The sequence below is a fragment of the Neovison vison genome, chromosome 8 (assembly GCF_020171115.1).
Source record: "Neovison vison isolate M4711 chromosome 8, ASM_NN_V1, whole genome shotgun sequence".
Taxonomy (NCBI): domain Eukaryota; kingdom Metazoa; phylum Chordata; class Mammalia; order Carnivora; family Mustelidae; genus Neogale; species Neogale vison.
In genome coordinates this window covers 125,999,526-126,016,452 of record NC_058098.1, presented here as the reverse complement: position 1 = coordinate 126,016,452, position 16,927 = coordinate 125,999,526, and the positions used below count along the sequence as shown (strand labels likewise).

At 44.0% G+C, this 16,927-nt stretch overlaps 1 protein-coding gene across 2 annotated transcripts in view; it reads left to right on the top strand.

Moving 5' to 3' along the window:
* KLHL29 (kelch like family member 29) overlaps positions 1 to 2,944 on the top strand; it is a 296,443-nt gene extending 293,499 nt beyond the window's left edge. For both annotated transcript variants that reach the window (XM_044262004.1, XM_044262003.1), the window contains one exon: positions 754 to 2,944. In XM_044262004.1, coding sequence (XP_044117939.1) covers positions 754 to 937 — 184 coding nt within the window. In that variant the 3' untranslated portion in view covers positions 938 to 2,944. The remainder of the gene's footprint in view (positions 1 to 753) is intronic.
* Positions 2,945 to 16,927: the final 13,983 nt, after the last annotated feature.

The following is a 16,927-nucleotide window of genomic DNA, read 5'->3' as shown; positions in this document are numbered from 1 at the left end:
GGGTATCCGTGCAGCTTCAGGGGACGGTGAAGATGACAGGGCCATTAGCGAAAGTGTGGGAGGACTGGGGGGCCAGATGCATGGATCTAGCTGGGCGTGGGATGGGATGGCCAAGATGCAGGGAGACAGGAAGGGCAGATGGGAGCAGGGTGTGGGGCTCGGAGAGCAGCATGGAACCAGTTCAGCATCCCGGGTTGCCATGGCAACCACCCCGCTGAGAGGACGGGGGCCCAGCAGTCACTGGTGGGCAGCACCACCAGGCCACCGTGCTCCACAATCCCAGCAGGGAGCTTGGAGTCTAAATGTCCCAGTCGAGGAGTCAGCAGCATTCAGTTAGGACTTAGCTCCTCTCTCCAGTCTGCCATCACCCTGGTGACCTGTGTTCTCAACCTGACTGGGACCGGTTGAAACCTCTCTGTTCAAGCAACACACGGTGCCGCTCAGTAAACGGAATCGAGGGCCTGTACATGAGGCCGCGCTCCCGGCCACCTTTTGGGGGTCCGGCAGGTGCCGGGGTGTCCCCACGGCTGGGGGGGCCGCAGACACACGGCATCCCGGACCGGCCCTAGAGGGAAGGCTGTCTTCCTGCAGCTGCTCGGGTCATGGGGCAGAGGCAAACCATGAGATCCCTTACACCTTCCGCAAAGGGGGAGCAGGGAGGCCGCCCGCCCCGGGACAGGGTATTAAGCATCCAGCTCCAGGCCCAAGGTGGGGGCGTGAAAGGGCTAACCCTCTCCCCGCTCTCCTCCACAGCGCCGTGGTGCTTGATGGCAAGATCTATGCCACGGGCGGCATCGTTAGCAGCGAGGGGCCTGCCCTGGGCAACATGGAAGCCTACGAGCCTGCGACCAACACGTGGGCCCTCCTGCCCCACATGCCCTGCCCCGTGTTCAGACACGGCTGCGTCGTCATCAAGAAATACATTCAAAGCGGCTGACGTCCGCAGAAAGCCCGAGCCGAGACTGGTCAAGTCCGGTGAGGCCAATGCAACTCACAACGACCCATGTTCAGCAACACCCATAAGAGGCTGATAGACACGATCAAGGGAATCACTGCGCTAAACATTTGGAATACTCCCTACATGGAATGTAGAAAATCATCCTCGCCTTTGGGGGAGACGGGGGCCGAGCGCGAGCGCCCGGCGCGGCAAGGAGCCACCACCATCCGGGCAGCTGGGCCAGGGCGCGCCTGCAAACGCACTTGCTCTGAGCGGAGGTGCTCGCTCTGCCTCGTGCAATAGAATTTCACATATTTTTCAACCGGGAGAGAGAAGCTGATTTTTTTCCCTTCGGGCAGAGCAAGCTTGATCCCTAAACCACCATAGATCAATTATCCTGTGACAATAGTAGGTGGCAGGCTCTCTTGGAATCAGATCAAAGTGTCCTTATCACTTTGATTCCTACTTTTGTTTTTAACCAATGTACACTTTTCCGTGGCCGAGGGAAGAGAAGGGACAATACTGTGTGAGCGGCACAAGGTCTAGGAGGCTGGGCCGGAAGAGAGGTCCAGCCCCCCACCCCCGACCCCACCGCGCCCGGCCAGACGCGGCTGGAGCGGCCGTTTGGGGGCAGCCGAGGGACAGCCGGGAGAACCTTTGTCCTTCACAGGTTTTTCTACCGTGTTTTTGCTGAAGAGGGACAGGTGACTGTGCTAGCTTTCTCTCTTGTCCGATATGAATTATTTAGATTTCCAAGGCATTTTCTTGATAAACAAAAAGGCTATTTTTAAGTACTGAGAGGAGGCGGCGGCCATGAGAGGATCCTGCGGGAATTCCCAAAGCCCTTTGTAGGTAGCATCAGAGTGGGGCATTTGCTCTAATTTTTTTCTATGTGCAGAATAGAGGATCTCTCCTGGGTGGGGGTGAGGGCCCCCGTTTTATTTTTTAAAAAAAAAATGTAACTCCCAGACAGCCCCATGAAGAGCTGTGCCTCATGGAGGCGGCGTCGAAGAAGATTCTGTTCTAGAAGGAAACCAGTTCTGGCTCCCTCCATGAGGTAAAGCTGAGGCCCCAGGCTGGGTGGGAAGGGCAGGCGGGAGGGAGGGAGAATAAATGTCTACAAAGCACAGGAGACTATTTTTGATATTTATAGCTATATATTAAGGCACCTGCCTCAAGAGCTCTCAGGATGGGGACAGACTTTGTAGACGAGCCACGTCAGCCAAGGCCCGAGGGGCGTGAGCAGAAGCCCTCTTCCCGTAGCGTATTAACCAGAGAAAGGGAAGCCAGGAGGGAGGTCACACCGTGGTTCACGACGGAGGCCTTCCTGCCGGTCCTCAGACCCTCAGACCTCACGCGCTGATCAGCTTCCATTCCAGGGCAAGCAGAGAGCCGCCGCCACTGCGCTATTTAGGGGAAGTTGGTACCAAATACGCATTGACCATTTTTCTATCCGGGAAGTCAACTTGCCGTCATTTCACGATAGAAACCCATTTCTACGGAGAAAAGGACAGGACGTGCTTTCCACCTTCCGGTATTTGACGACACAAAACTCCCAATTCTCACGTCGGCCACCGACTTCTAGCACTACAAGTGTGGCTCCCACTTGGACAAGATACCGAGCTTCGTTATGCAGTTTTTAATATTATTTATTCTTTTAAAAAGTAATAAGCACAAAACTACATACATTGTATGTCATTTAAAGTATTTATGTCAAACAGGGTGCAAGTGTGAACCCAAGGACTGGAGCACAAATTCCTAACTGCCTGGGGCAGGGCTAACGTTAGCGTCGGTGTGCGTCTGCCTCCAAAGGAGGTGTTAGTGGTCAGCAAGGCTCTACACAGATGACATTGAAATTCCGTTTCTCTCCTCATTGATCACACTGGAGCAAAACTGGCTATTTCTGTGAATGATATAAAACAGGGTTCTCTGTAATGGTATTGTACATAGTATATGTTTATTGTTAAGTTCTTGTTATATTATAATAAATATATTTATAGATCTAGACTCAGAAGCCACTGGAATGCCTTTGTGTGCCACCATCCTGGCCACAGTGATGAGAAACCCCGTGGAGGCCAGCTCCTGCTCTCACCCCTCAGCCGTCTGGGCTCTGTTCCAGAGACTTTAGTGCAGACCTTGAGGATGAGAAAGGACAGAACTCCTTAGCAAGGGAACATGCAGACCGACTTTGCTCCACTAAGGATATGCACACAAGGCTTCCCTGGAGAGCAGGTAGGATTGCTCACTCTCTTGCAGGGAAAGAAGTTTCCATTTAACAGGGTAGTGGGAGAAGGGAGATTCACCAGCATTTCATTTATGTGAAGAGCCCCCCGCCCTCAGTCCCCAAATCTCACTAAGACCTAGCATCATCTTCAAGAAAACATGCGAGGAAGGTAGATCAGGAAGGGGGGCAGTGGGAGCTCTTCAGAGGACTCGGCCGAAGCCTCTGGTGCTTGACCAGACCCTTGCCAAATAAATTATCTGCAATGCTACCTCCAGAAATGCCATCCTAGAGGAGACGATGGAGAACACGTAGAAGATTCCAATCAGGAAGAGCTGAAATTATAACCTGTTATAAGAACCGAGCAATAGCTTTGTTAGCTCTTTCCCCAAATCAAGGGAAATGTGTTCTCCGGGCCTAGGAAGAGTCTGTGTACTTTCACCACAAAAGACACATATGACCACTCTATCCGGAGCCCGTGTAACATGGAAGGAGTCTCTCTTGCTGGACTGAAGCTACTACTCAGACCAGGCAAGGGTCAGGCACAGAGGAGATGGATCCCATTGTGTGTGTGGGTGTGTGTGAGTGTGTGAGTGTGCATGTGTGAATTAAAAAAAAAATCATAACCAAAATAAGAAGAAAACAGTCAGGAAAAATGTTTGCACTCCATATGACAAAGGAGTATTATCTTTATTAAAGAGCCCACGTCATTCAATAAGAAAACGTTCAGTGATTCTGGCTGTTAAATAGGTCGTAGACAGACCCTGTTAGAGGAAACATTGCTAGTAAGTGCGAGACAAGTTCAACATCGGTAATTATGAAATGACGACACTTCAATAACGAGGTATTATCGTCACCTACTAAATTAGCTTCCGAAACCTAAAAACAAAGCAGGGAGATGCTGGGGAAGCTCCAAGTGTGAACGAGGAGCAGAGAAACTCTTTACTACCAACGGCTTGGGGAACTGAAATGGCTTCTAGAAAGCAGTGTGGCAGGGGCCGTGTATCCGGAGTCTAAGCGGCATCTGACCCAGTAAATCCACTTCTGGGCGCCCATCAGGAAACGTCACCAGCTCCCACCTACTGACTCTAACTTCATGCCAGACACTGTGCTAAGCCCTTGAAGCACTGAATCCTTACAATTCTACAAGCTAGGTGCTACAGACAAGCAGCAATATAAACTGTAGGATGCCTATTTGTATGATTGTGATTATGTAAGATATGTATAAAGATATAGAAGCTACAAAGATACATAAAATCTGTATATAAAAATAACCAGATGTGCAGTCATAAAACTATTAGTTGTACTGACACAACTGTGGGCCATTTTCCTTCCCTCTTCTCCCAATGTATATAAAGAGATGTTACTTTTATAATAAAAGATAGAGTATTTTAACGGGGAACTGAGGATAGAAAGTAAACTTTCCCCTATATTATAGTCCAAGAAATTCTCAAAGATCATTTCTTATTTTGGCCACCAGAAGCAATGGAAAAGTTAGAAAGAGTTTAGAAAAAAATAGCAAAGAATTACAGATGAGAAAGTGGCAGTAATCACCAGGATCATTATTTTTTAAACCTAAATCCTGGGGGTGAATGAAATGTATCTTTCAGTGCATGAAGACTTTCATGAAACAAATGATATTCTTTGGGTTCTTGGAAGGCCAAGCAAGATAAAAAGGACAATAGTAAAGAAGGAAAAATTCTAGTTCAACATAAGGATAAACATATTAGTGCTAAACTCTGGAATGAGTTACCAAGAGCCTTGTGAAGGGCTTTTCTAATTAAATCTCAATCAAATCTTGGTATAACCTAATTGCATACTTACCTCATTTGATCCCCTCCACTACCCTAAGAGTCACTCAGTGGGTTAAGCCACTGCCTTCGGCTCAGGTCATGATCTCAGGGTCCTGGGATCGAGTCCCGCATCGGGCTCTCTGCTCAGCAGGGAGCCTGCTTCCTCCTCTCTCTCTGCCTGCCTCTCTGCCTACTTGTAATCTCTCTCTGTCAAATAAATAAATAAAAATCTTTAAAAAAAAAAAAAAGTTAAGTGGCCCATATGCAGGAACAGTCACGCCACACCCCAAGTGCTCTCCGTACATGATCACGTCCTCTCAACAGTCCCGCCGGTGACTATCCCCGCTGCACAGGTTCCAGACAGGAACCAGGGCTGGTGCGAGGCACCCTGGCACCGGAGCCCGGCTCGGTGAGACCGCAGAGGGCCGGGGCTACCTCACACGCCCTCTCCAAGGCTGCCATAGCTCTGATGACTCCAAGACTAAGACTCTCTCCTCCTCTCCAAGCTCCCTCAGAAATCTGTACTGAGAAAAAGAATTCTGCGCATACGGCAGACGAGCTGGTCCGTGTTAGACATGGTCCTCTTGGGAAGCAGTTTCCGCTTTGCCTGGTAAGAATCTCGGCAATGGGGGCGCCTGGGTGGCTCAGTGGGTTAAGCCTCTGCCTTCGGCTTGGGTCATGATCTCAGGGTCCTGGGATCGAGCCCCACGTCGGGCTCTCTGCTCAGCAGGGAGCCTGCTTCCTCCTCTCTCTCTCTCTCTGCCTGCCTCTGGCTACTTGTGATCTCTCTCTGTCAAATAAATAAATAAAATCTTAAAAAAAAAAAAAGAATCTCAGCAACACACAGGCTCCTCCACTGAAGGCTTTGGCTTCACACAGGAAATGGCTCTGGGGGAGGGAAAGAGTCCACTGAGGTAAAATATTAGACCAGCCCTTGCTGTCTCATTTGAAACTCCTCCTGTGAGCCTCCGCTCTGGAGTGGACTCTTCAGGGGTTCCTAACATTCTTGCTGACTACGGCTCTGGCCTGGGAGAGTGAAGAAGAGGGAACAACAGCCCTTGGATGGGCCGCACCATCCTCGGCTATAAAGGGCATCTCAGGACCTTGGCGCCCAAGAGGTAGGTTAAAGAGTTCCCCTACCCGGGTCAAGGGGCTGACGGAAATGGGACGCCAACTCCAAGAAGTCTGCCTTTACCACAGGCTGGCAAAAGTCACACAATCCAAGAATCTGTGCTTACCTTCGCGAGTCTATAAGCCTATGCGGCTCTGGTGCCCTCTGCGTAACATGTGGCAAGTCACTCGAGTGTCTTTCCTCATGGAAGGTGAGGACAGCCTTTAAGTGGATGACACTCGGTCCTATGAGACTGTGTTGTCCGCAGCGAGGGCCATGCCCTCTCGCCTGCCCCCGGGGCACCGCACCCTGAGTAGGGACAGCCAGATGACTCAAACTCTACTGGCAGCAAGAAAAATGTTTCGAGTTATGGAAACTAGAAAGGCAAGACTATGATCCTGTGCACTGCTTTGGCCATCCCTGTGGTCTACAGGTGACTAAAGAAGCGACGGTTCTTGCTAAAGCATTTTTATTTGCCACGAGCACAGAGCTTCCCTGTCGGGGAAGCCAGCCACTGCGGTGCGGACGGTGCGGACGGTGCGGACGGTGCGCCACCGGATGCACCAGCCTGTCTCCCCAGGGCTTCGGACTCTGCATCCTCGTTAGTAAAAATCAGTCTTTGGGACTCTCCGAGGGCTCACGCCTCCACGCGCTCGAACCTCTCCATCCCACTACCTTATTTTAAGCCCTCATGACTTCTCGCCTTAGTTGTTGCTATAGCATCTTTCTTATGGTTATTTTTAAAATAACAGCTTTTCTCACATACAACTCACATATGATAAAAGTCACCCTTTTCACGTATACAATTCAGTGGCTTCTAGTATATTCACAGAGTTGAGCTACCATCCCTACTACCTAATTGCAGAGTATTTTCACCATCGCAAAAAGAAACCCGAGTCCATGAGCGGTCACCTTCCGCGTCCCCAGCGCGGTGCGTGGTAACCACTAATCTACTTTCTGTTTCTAGGACTGAGCCTATTAGGGACACATCATACAAATGGAATCATAAAGTCTGCAGTCTCCTGTCTCTGGATGCTTTCGCTTAGCATAATGTTCTCAGGACTCGCCCGTGTTGTAGTGTGTATCCGTTCTTCATTCTCATTCTCGACCAACTGAGCCACCCAGGTGCCCCCAAATGTATCAATTTTTATATCTATCCATTTAATATACCTGCTCCGTGGATAGAGAATGAGACTCTTGACCTCAGGCTTGTGAATTCAAGCTCCACGTTGGGCAGAGATTACTTATAATTTTTTTTAAATGGGTATCTGTTGTTTGCCCATTCATCAGCTGATGGACACGGGTTGCTTCCACATTTTAACCATTAAAAATAATGCTGCTATGGGGCACCTGGGTGGCTCAGTGGGTTAAAGCCTCTGCCTTCAGCTCAGGTCATGATCCCAGGGTGCTGCGATGGAGCCCTGCATCAGGCTCTCTGCTCAGCAGGGAGCCTGCTTTCCTTCCTCTCTCTCTGCCCGCCTCTCTGCCTACTTGTGATCTCTGTCAACTAAATTAAAAAATAATAATAATAATGCTGCTATAAACTTTTGTATACTGTGCAAGGTGTTGAGATTAAATAAATTTGGGAAATGCTACAGAACTTCTCAGGGTCCAAAAACTAACATTCACTCCAATTTTACTAAAGTAGACAAATAGCTAGTGTTTTCCAAACTTATATGGCCACAAATTGCCCCAACCTCACCCCCAAATCTAGAAAACTTTTCTTCTCTTCTGAAATTATGATACAAGGCGCTCCCTGGGTGGCTCAACTGATAAGCATCTGACTCTTTTTTTTTTTAAGATTTTATTTATTTATTTGACAGAGAGAGATCACAAGTAGACGGAGAGGCAGGCAGAGAGAGAGAGAGAGAGAGAGAGAGATAGAAGGAAGCAGGATCCCTGCCGAGCAGAGTCCGACGCGGGACTCGATCCCAGGACCCCGAGATCATGACCTGAGCCCAAGGCAGCAGCTTAACCCACTGAGCCACCCAGGCGCCCCTGACTCTTGGTTTTGACTGAAGTCATTATCTCAGGGTCTTGAGACTGAGCCCTGAGCGTGAAGCCTGCTGAGGATTCTCTCTCTCTCTCTAGCTCTTGCTCTCCCTCCCCACCCCGGCGCATGCGCACACACACACACTCACTCTCTCAAATAAACAAAAACTCAGTCAATGGGGTTCTGGGGTCAGTACATCTGATCCTCATCTTTGAAAGATGCACAAGAGGAAGTAAAGGTAATATTATGAAAGATTTGGAAGCATTTAAATTCTAAATTCTGATTTAGAATTCTCAAAGTGCTTCTTAAAATAGATACATTTTTATATGTTAGAAGATCAGTATTCTTTAAAGTCAACAAATCCTTTTTCCGAATATGTTTCTTTCTAACTGCCAAAACGTCTCCAGCATCTCTTATGCTGTATTATAAAAAGACTGAAATAAACAATAACACTATAACCACTCTATACAACTAAAACATATCCAGGGACAGTTGCAAATGTGTGACCTGACAATTTCTAGAAAAGATTCTCGGGCATTCTGTACTTTATTAATTTCTTTATTTTGAACAACATGACAATCTTCTCAACAAGGGGACTGACAGCATTAGAGATCAGGCAACAGAGAAGTCAATCACTTGTCCCATCAACACTGAAAATACAAAAACTTTCACATTAATTCCAGTATTCTCATTAAAATCTATTAAAACAAAAAATTCTATTTAGTAGGTGTTTAGATTAACATTTGTGTTAATAATGAGATACATTTCCATTCAATTCCATCTTTAAAATTTTGAGCATGTGGGGAAAAAGAAGTGCTTTTGATGATCTTTTGCTCTTTTGATTCTGTGTGTGTATATATATAAATATATATATAAGTTCAAACAATGTGGAAATTAGTGTAAAGAAACATTCCAAAGATGTGAAACTGATTTTTTAATAGTGTGATAGGCAATTACTTCTTTGCAACAAACTCCATTTTAAACATAATCTTATTAAAGAAATTTCCTTATTAAACTCTGATAAACTACAGAACTGACAGCTTACTGATGTTTCCTTTAAATATGTGAAGTAATTTGAGACTTCACACCACAAATAACCTTTATTTCAGTAATATACTAAGTATAATGCCACTTGTGGATTGTCACATTTCTTTTTAAAGGGATATTTTGTTGCAAAGCCTTGTTAAAATACTTTGCACTCATTAAAAAGCTAAAATAGAAATTTGTAACTAATTTCTAACACTTTCCCCAGGAATTTTATGCTATAAGCAAAGTAACTATATGCAATGTTTAGAAATAATGCTATCTCATATCATATCAAAATTGATTTTGCTTTGTTGCCATAATGAGAACACCAGAAAAGCTCCGTGCTCTGCGTAGATAGCCACAACCACATGGCTCAGACTACTCATGTGTTTTTTATTAAGAGTTCTAAAGTTTTCTTAAGTTTTCTTGTGGCTCTCCAGCTCCTGTGACAATTTTACGGTAATAATGCCTACTGATTCACGATTTGTTGAGAAATTGAAAATTCCAGAGCATTCGGTAACTTACAGGGATCAAATACGTGAAATTCCACCTGATAGTAAACTCTTCTTTTTTTAACCTGTATCTGTTTTCCCTAAGAAATCAACTCTGGCTCTGCCTATGAAATGTGGCACATGTGTCCTCTAGCACATTCACATGGTTCCCCTTTTGTATTTGCTCTAGTTTCCCTACAGATTTTCAGCTCTTAGATCCTTTCCATTGTCTCCCAAGTTAGCAGCCCTACCCTGGCTACCCTGGTTTCACATCCACACATACCCAGGAATGGAATTCCTCCCCCCAAAGATATCTCAACCACCTAATACTCGAGTCCTTCAATGAGACCAGCAAGGCAAAATTACAATCCTAATAGTAACCCTAACCCAGCTATCAGCCTCCTCTGAGGCTTCATCTGGGGTGATAGCTACAAGGGGAAAAGAATGCACATTCACGTAGGCTGGGGCCGTGACGCATACGTGGTCCCCACCCTCACCTGTGAGCTCACCTTATTCTCATCATTCCTGAAGAGCTCCCTACTTCCATCAGTGACCACTACAAACCTTCACCTCTCCACCTTACGTTTCCTACTTAGAACCCCTCACTCTTAGCACCAGAGTATCTCTCTGCATAAAAACCACCGAGGTGGAAGGTGGTGGCAATGGCTGTATAGTTTGTTCTTGGTTTGTTTGTTTGTTTGTTTGTTTTTAATCTTTCTGAAAAGCCCATTAGAAACAGAGAATCCATGATGAAAAAATTCACAGACTCATGGATAACATCTAAAACAAAACTAAGTGGGGCGCCTGGGTGGCTCAGTGGGTTAAGCCGCTGCCTTCGGCTCGGGTCGTGGTCTCGGGGTCCTGGGATCGAGTCCCACATGGGGCTCTCTGCTCAGCAGGGAGCCTGCTTCCCTCTCTCTCTCTCTGTCTGCCTCTCCATCTACTTGTGATTTCTCTCTGTCAAATAAATAAATAAAATCTTAAAAAAAAAAAACAACAAACTAAGTGACAAGGAATGTCCGGAACTCCCAATCCCAAGTGGGTAGGACCAAACCACTAATACCATGAGACCACGGTCCACATATGAGGAAGTGGGCCGTGGGCATCTAAAAAAAAAAAAAAAAAAAAAGAACAGCCTCAGACACTCACTGGAGAGCTGGGGGCAGAGCTGAGGGCACCTGAGCTGAGAAGCCCTGTGAACTCCAGTCCTCAGGGGAGGGCAAGGCTTCCGTTGTAAATATAAGCCTCATGAATCCTCAAAACCTATATGCCAAAGCCCCCTTTCAGGACCACACCCCATAAGACAAAGCTACTAGGGACAGTCTCAACTGAACCTCACAGGGATAAAGGAGAGACCCAGATAAAAGCAGGGTAGGGGAACAAAATCAAGAGATTTCAGAAATTAAGCAGTCCTGTATTTAAACTTTTCAGAAAAATAACAAAAGAGAGAGCTCTAGCACTGTGAAATTCAGGCTTCCTTCTAAAAGTTCAAGAAAATTTCATATAAAAGTGAAAAACTAAAGGACTGAGGGAAAAATCCCATATAAGTGTATTATAAGAAAAAACTGTAAAAGGAGGAAGCTACCCCCATAGGCAATAAAAGTCCTCCAGAAAGGCACACCTACAAAATACATGAAAATTCTGACCTACTATTTCAAAACAAGCTGAAGGACACAAAACAATAACAGAAGAATGAAAGAACCATATAAACCAGAATTAGAAAAACTCACAAAGGATATGAAATAACTCAGGAAGAATTAGAGTGCTTGCTTCAGCAGCATATGTACTAAAATTGGAATGATACAGAGAAGATTAGAATTAGAAAAAAATCACATTAGAAATGTACACTAAAGTGGAAGGAACATAAAAGTTAAAAAACATTAGGTAATGGCGTATGACAAACAGGAGGAAAAAAAGGCAGGAAAATTTCTTGAAGTAACAAATGAAAGAATTTCTGGTTCTGGTTAAGATTCGGTAGGCACACTCCACTCTCTCTCTCCCACTGATTACAACCAGAAGTCCCGGACAAAAGACATAAGCAATTACCTAAGGACTCTGCAAAATACATAAAGCAAGTGAACTGGGCAGGAGACACAGCACTCACACAATGACCCACACAGCGGTGAATTCCGGGGTTGCCTTTAATCTCCTCCCTGTCCCAGATCACACTCCAGGGCAACCAGAATCTCAGACGAAAAAACTCTCTTTCCAGACTCTCCAGACCTAAAGCCATGGCAGCTATGACAATGATAATGGGCATATCCCTTTAGCCAGACCACCTCTCTTTCCAGCTAGACCACCAGGAAAGGGCGCTCTTGGGAACCCAGCAGTGTGGGAGAAGATCTCAAACAGGAGGGAGCAGGAGAATGCTGCTCCCTTGTATGAAATCCCGAGCGGCACATGCAGAGAACAGACCCAAATCAACAGAGCAGAAGAGTAGGAAATCCCAGCCTGGCCTCTCCCTGGGTGGTGCCCTGTGGAGCTGGATCATTTTCCTATTGTTGCCGTAAAAAATTACTGTAAACTTAGTGGATTAGGATAACTCAAAAGTACTACCTATGATTCTGGAGGTCAGAAGTCAAAAATAGGCTTTCAGGGGTGCCTGGGTGGCTCAGTGGGTTAAACCTCTGCCTTTGGCTCAGGTCATGATCCCGGAGTCCTAGGATCGAGTCCTGCATGGGGCTCTCTGCTCAGCAGGGAGCCTGCTTCCTTCTCTCTCTCTGCCTGCCCCTCTGCCTACTTGTGATCTCTCTGTCAAATAAATAAATAAAATCTTTTTTTTTTTTTTTTTAAATGGGCCTTCATGAGCTAAAATCAAGGTGTCAACAGACCTGTGTTCCTTCCTGGAGCTCGAGGAAAGAACCTTTTCCCTTGCCTACTTCAGCTTCTAGAGGCTGCCTATATTCCTTAGTTCGTGGCCCCTTCCACCATCTTCAGAACATGTCACTCCAACCTCTGCTTGTGTCATCACCTTTCCTCTTCCTGACTCTGACTGTCCTGCCTCCCTCCTGTAAGTATCCGTGTGATGACACTGGGTAATCAGATAATCCAGAATAACTGCCCCGTCTCATAATCCTTAATCATATCTGCAAAGCCCTTTACCAACAGATACCTTAAAATGATACACAAAACCATATTTAAATCATCCAAAAGACTCCAAGAAAGGGGAAATAGTGGAATAAAAAAGAGGCAAACAGAAAAGATCAAATAAAATGACAGAGTTAAATCCAAACACATCACTAATTACATTAAATGTAAACCACCTCACAACCATTAGCAGGGCTGCTATTGAAAATGCAGAAAACAAGTGTTGAGGAGAATGGGAAGGAATTAGAATCTTTGCACACTGTTGGTGGGAATGTAAAATGAAAACAGCATGGCGGTTCTTCAAAAAACAAAAACAGAATTACTATATGGCCTGGCAATTCCACTTCTGGTCCTACGCCCAAAAGAATTGGAAGCAGGGACTCAAAGAGGTATTTGTACACCACATTCACAGCATTAGTCACAACAGCCGGAGGTGGAAGCAACCCAAGTGCCCATTAATGGATAAATGTATTTTTTTTTATGTGATACATACATACAACAGAATAGTATTCAATCTTGGAAAGAAAGGAAATTCTGGCTAGGGAAATAAGTCAGTCACACAAGACAAATATGGTATGATTCCACTTACATGAGGTGCCTAGAACAGTCAGATTCAGAGACAGAAAGTTGAACAGCGGTTGCCAAAGGCCATGGGGAGGAGGGAAATGAGGAATTGTTCCTTAGTAAGTAGAGTTTCAGTTTTCCAAGACAGAATTCTGGAGGAGCGCCTGGGTGGCTTAGTCAGTTAAGCGTCTGACTCTTGGTTTCACCACAGGTCATGATCTCAAGATCATGAGATCAAGACCCAGACAGGCTCCACGCTCAGTGGGAGTCTGCTTGAGAGTCTCTCCTCCTTTTGCCCCTCCCCCATTCATGCTTGCTTGTGCTCTCTCTCTCCCCTAAAATAAATAAAATCTTTAAAAAAAAAAAGGGTTTTGGAGATGGAGAGTAGTGATAGCTCACAACAACATGAATGTACTAAATACTACTAACTGCAAATGATTAGGATAAGTTTTATGGGTATTTTACCATAATTTTTAAAAATTACATTAAATGTAAATAATCTAAATATCCCAACCTAAAAACAGATATTGTGAGTTTTTCAAAAAGAACTAAAAAGATACAGCTTTCTTTCTAAAAGAAACCTACTTGAAATATAGTAATATAGAGAAATTTTAAGCAAAATGATAGAGACACAGTTAAGAAATGAAAAAATAAGCCACAGACCGGGATGAAATATTTGCAAAAATGTTGTTGTGTTGTTTTGTGTTGCTTTGTTTTTGATAAAGGACTGTTATTCAAATGATACAAAGAACTCTTACAACTCAACAATACAGGCTCAGCTGGTTCAGGTAGTTAAGAGCATGCCACTCTTGATCTTGGGATTATAAATCTGAGCCCCATGTTGGGTGTAGAGATGATTTAAAAACAAGATCCTTAAAGAAACAAACCAACAAAAAAAAACTCGGGGAGCCTGGATGGCTCAGTCGGGTAAGTGTCTGCTTAACCCACACCGCACTCCCTGCTCAGCACGGAGTCTGCTTCTCCTTCTCCCTCTGCTGTCCCCCACCCTTCATGCTCTCTCGCTCTCAAATAACTAAAATCACTAAAAATTTTAAAAACTCAACAATACAACTCAATTTAAAATAGACAAAAGATTTAAACCCACATTTTCCCATATAAAGATGATTAATATGAAAGATTTATATGATTTATAAATATGAAAAGATGCTCAGTAACACACCATTAGGGAATTGCAAATTAAAACCTGTGTGGCTCAGCTGGTTAAGCTCCCAACGCTTAATTTCAGCTCAGGTCATGATCTCAGGGTCTGAGATCAAGCCCCACATCAGCCTGCTTAGGATTCTTCTCTCCCTCTCCCTCTGTCCCTCCTCAATCCCACCCCCCGTACCAACTATGCTTTCTCTCTCTCCCTCAAAAATAAATAAAAAATAAATAAAAACAACAAGATATACTACACACCTATTAGGCCAAAATCCTAAACACTGATAATATCAAATTCTGGGGAGGACATGGAACATCAGATACTCACTCTCATTTGTTGCTGGTGTGAATGTAAAATACTACAGCCATTTTGGAAGACAGTTTGGCAGTTTGATACAAAACTAAACATACTCTTTCCATATAATCCAGCAATCATGATATTTGGTATTTACCCCATGAGTTGCCAACTTATGTTCACAAAAAAACCTGCACATGAATATTTATAGCAGCTTTATTCAAAACTGCCAAAACTTGGAAGCAACCAAGATGTCCTTTAATAGGCGAATGGGTAACAGACTGTAACACATCTATACAATGAAATGTTGTTGTGTTAAAAAAAAAAAAAAAAGCTATCAAGCCATGAAAAGACATGAGAGAACTTTAAATGCATATTGCTGAGTGAAAAAAGGCAATCTGAGAGGGTGACATAAAACAGGATTTTCACTCCGTGACATTCTAGAAACGGAAAAACTATGCAGACGGTAAAAAGGTCTGTGGTTGCCAGGGGAGAGGGCAAGGAGTGAACAGGTAGAGCGTGAGAGGTTTTCAGGGCAGTGAAATGATTCTCAATGATAACTGCAATGATGAACATATGTCATACAACTGTCAAAACCTATGCACAGAATGTATGAAACAAAGAACGAGTCCTAATGTAAACTATGGACTTTAGTTAACAATATGCATCAAGGGGTGTCTGGGTGGCTCAGACGGTTAAGCTCAACTCTTGATCCTGGCTCAGGTCTTGATCTCAGGGTCTTGAGTCCATGCTGGGTATAGAGCCTACTTAATAAATAATGATAATAAGAACAATAACGATAATAATAACACATCAATATTTGCTCATAAATGTAAAAAATGTACCACAGTAATTTAAGATGTTAATAATAGGGGAAACTGTTGTTAGCGGGTGGGGGAGGGGCTACGTAAGGAGCTATAAGGGAACGCTGTCCTTTACGCTCAGTGTTTCTGCAAACCTAAAACTGCAACAACACAAAAAAGTTTGTTAATTTTTTTTTAAACATGTGCAAAGGAGTATTATAATAACTCCCTTTGGTGTAAGAATGGGGGAGGAATAAGAAAATGTACATAAATATTTATTTTAGCAAAAGAAACACCATACAGATAAAAAGAAACTAAGGAGATTGGTTACTTCCATGGTGGAAGGGATGGGGGCAATGGCCCTTCTCAGGTCTAACTAGTTTTGAATAGTTATGACTTTTATATATATGTTACTATTTTAAAACTGAACACAAACAAAAAACCCCAAAAGAATCTATATTTTATTTCAAAGAGTAACAATGAGAACAGATGAGGGTAGAGGAAAAGATTAACCCAAGTAACTTTTGGACACAGTATTTAGACTCTATGCCCTCAGACTAAGGACAAAAAGCACTATAAACATGATCTGAACTCTATTTCATTGGATTCCCCCCACCCAGTGGTATGAGTTAACCCTTACTTAACTACTTTTTATGTAATCAAGGATTTAGAAAAGAAATATATTCAAGATAATGGGAGCCATATTTCTTGTTGGAGAAGAAAGTTCTATGTGTGGAAAGATGAAAGTTTAGGGCAAAATAAAGTAAAGTGTTGGAAAAAGACATACCATACAAACACTAATGTAAAAGAAAAAAAAAAACTGAAGTAGCTATATTGACAAAAACCATGAACAAGGACAATTAGCAGGGACAAAGAGGAATATTATATAATTATAAAAGGCTCAATTCATCAAGAAGACATAACAAATCCCAAACATGTATGCAACTAACAAAAAAGCATTGATACAGGACACAAAACCTGACAGAACTAAAAGGGAAAAGAGACAAATCCACAGTTATGGTTGGAGAGTTCAAAACTCCTCTCTCAGTAACTGAGATAAGTGGACAGAACATCAGCAAGGATACAGAGACTTGAACAACACAAGCAAAGAGTGTGATCTAACTGACATTGTAGAACCCTCCACTCAACAACAGAATATACTTTTTTTTTTCCCAGGTCAATATAAAACATTAAAACTAAGAGGCACCTGAGTAGCTCGGTAGGTAAAGCATGCAACTCTTGATCTTGGGATTGTGAGTTCAAGCCCCACGCTGGGTGGAAAGAGAGAGAGAGAGAGAGAGAGAGAGAGAGAGAAATGTGGAGCTTTAGAAAAAAGTTAACCAAGTTAGATCATATGCTAGGTAACAAAACAAACCAGAATCGATTTAAAAGAATTAAAATTATACACAGTACGTTCTTTGACCACAACAGAATTAAATGAGAAA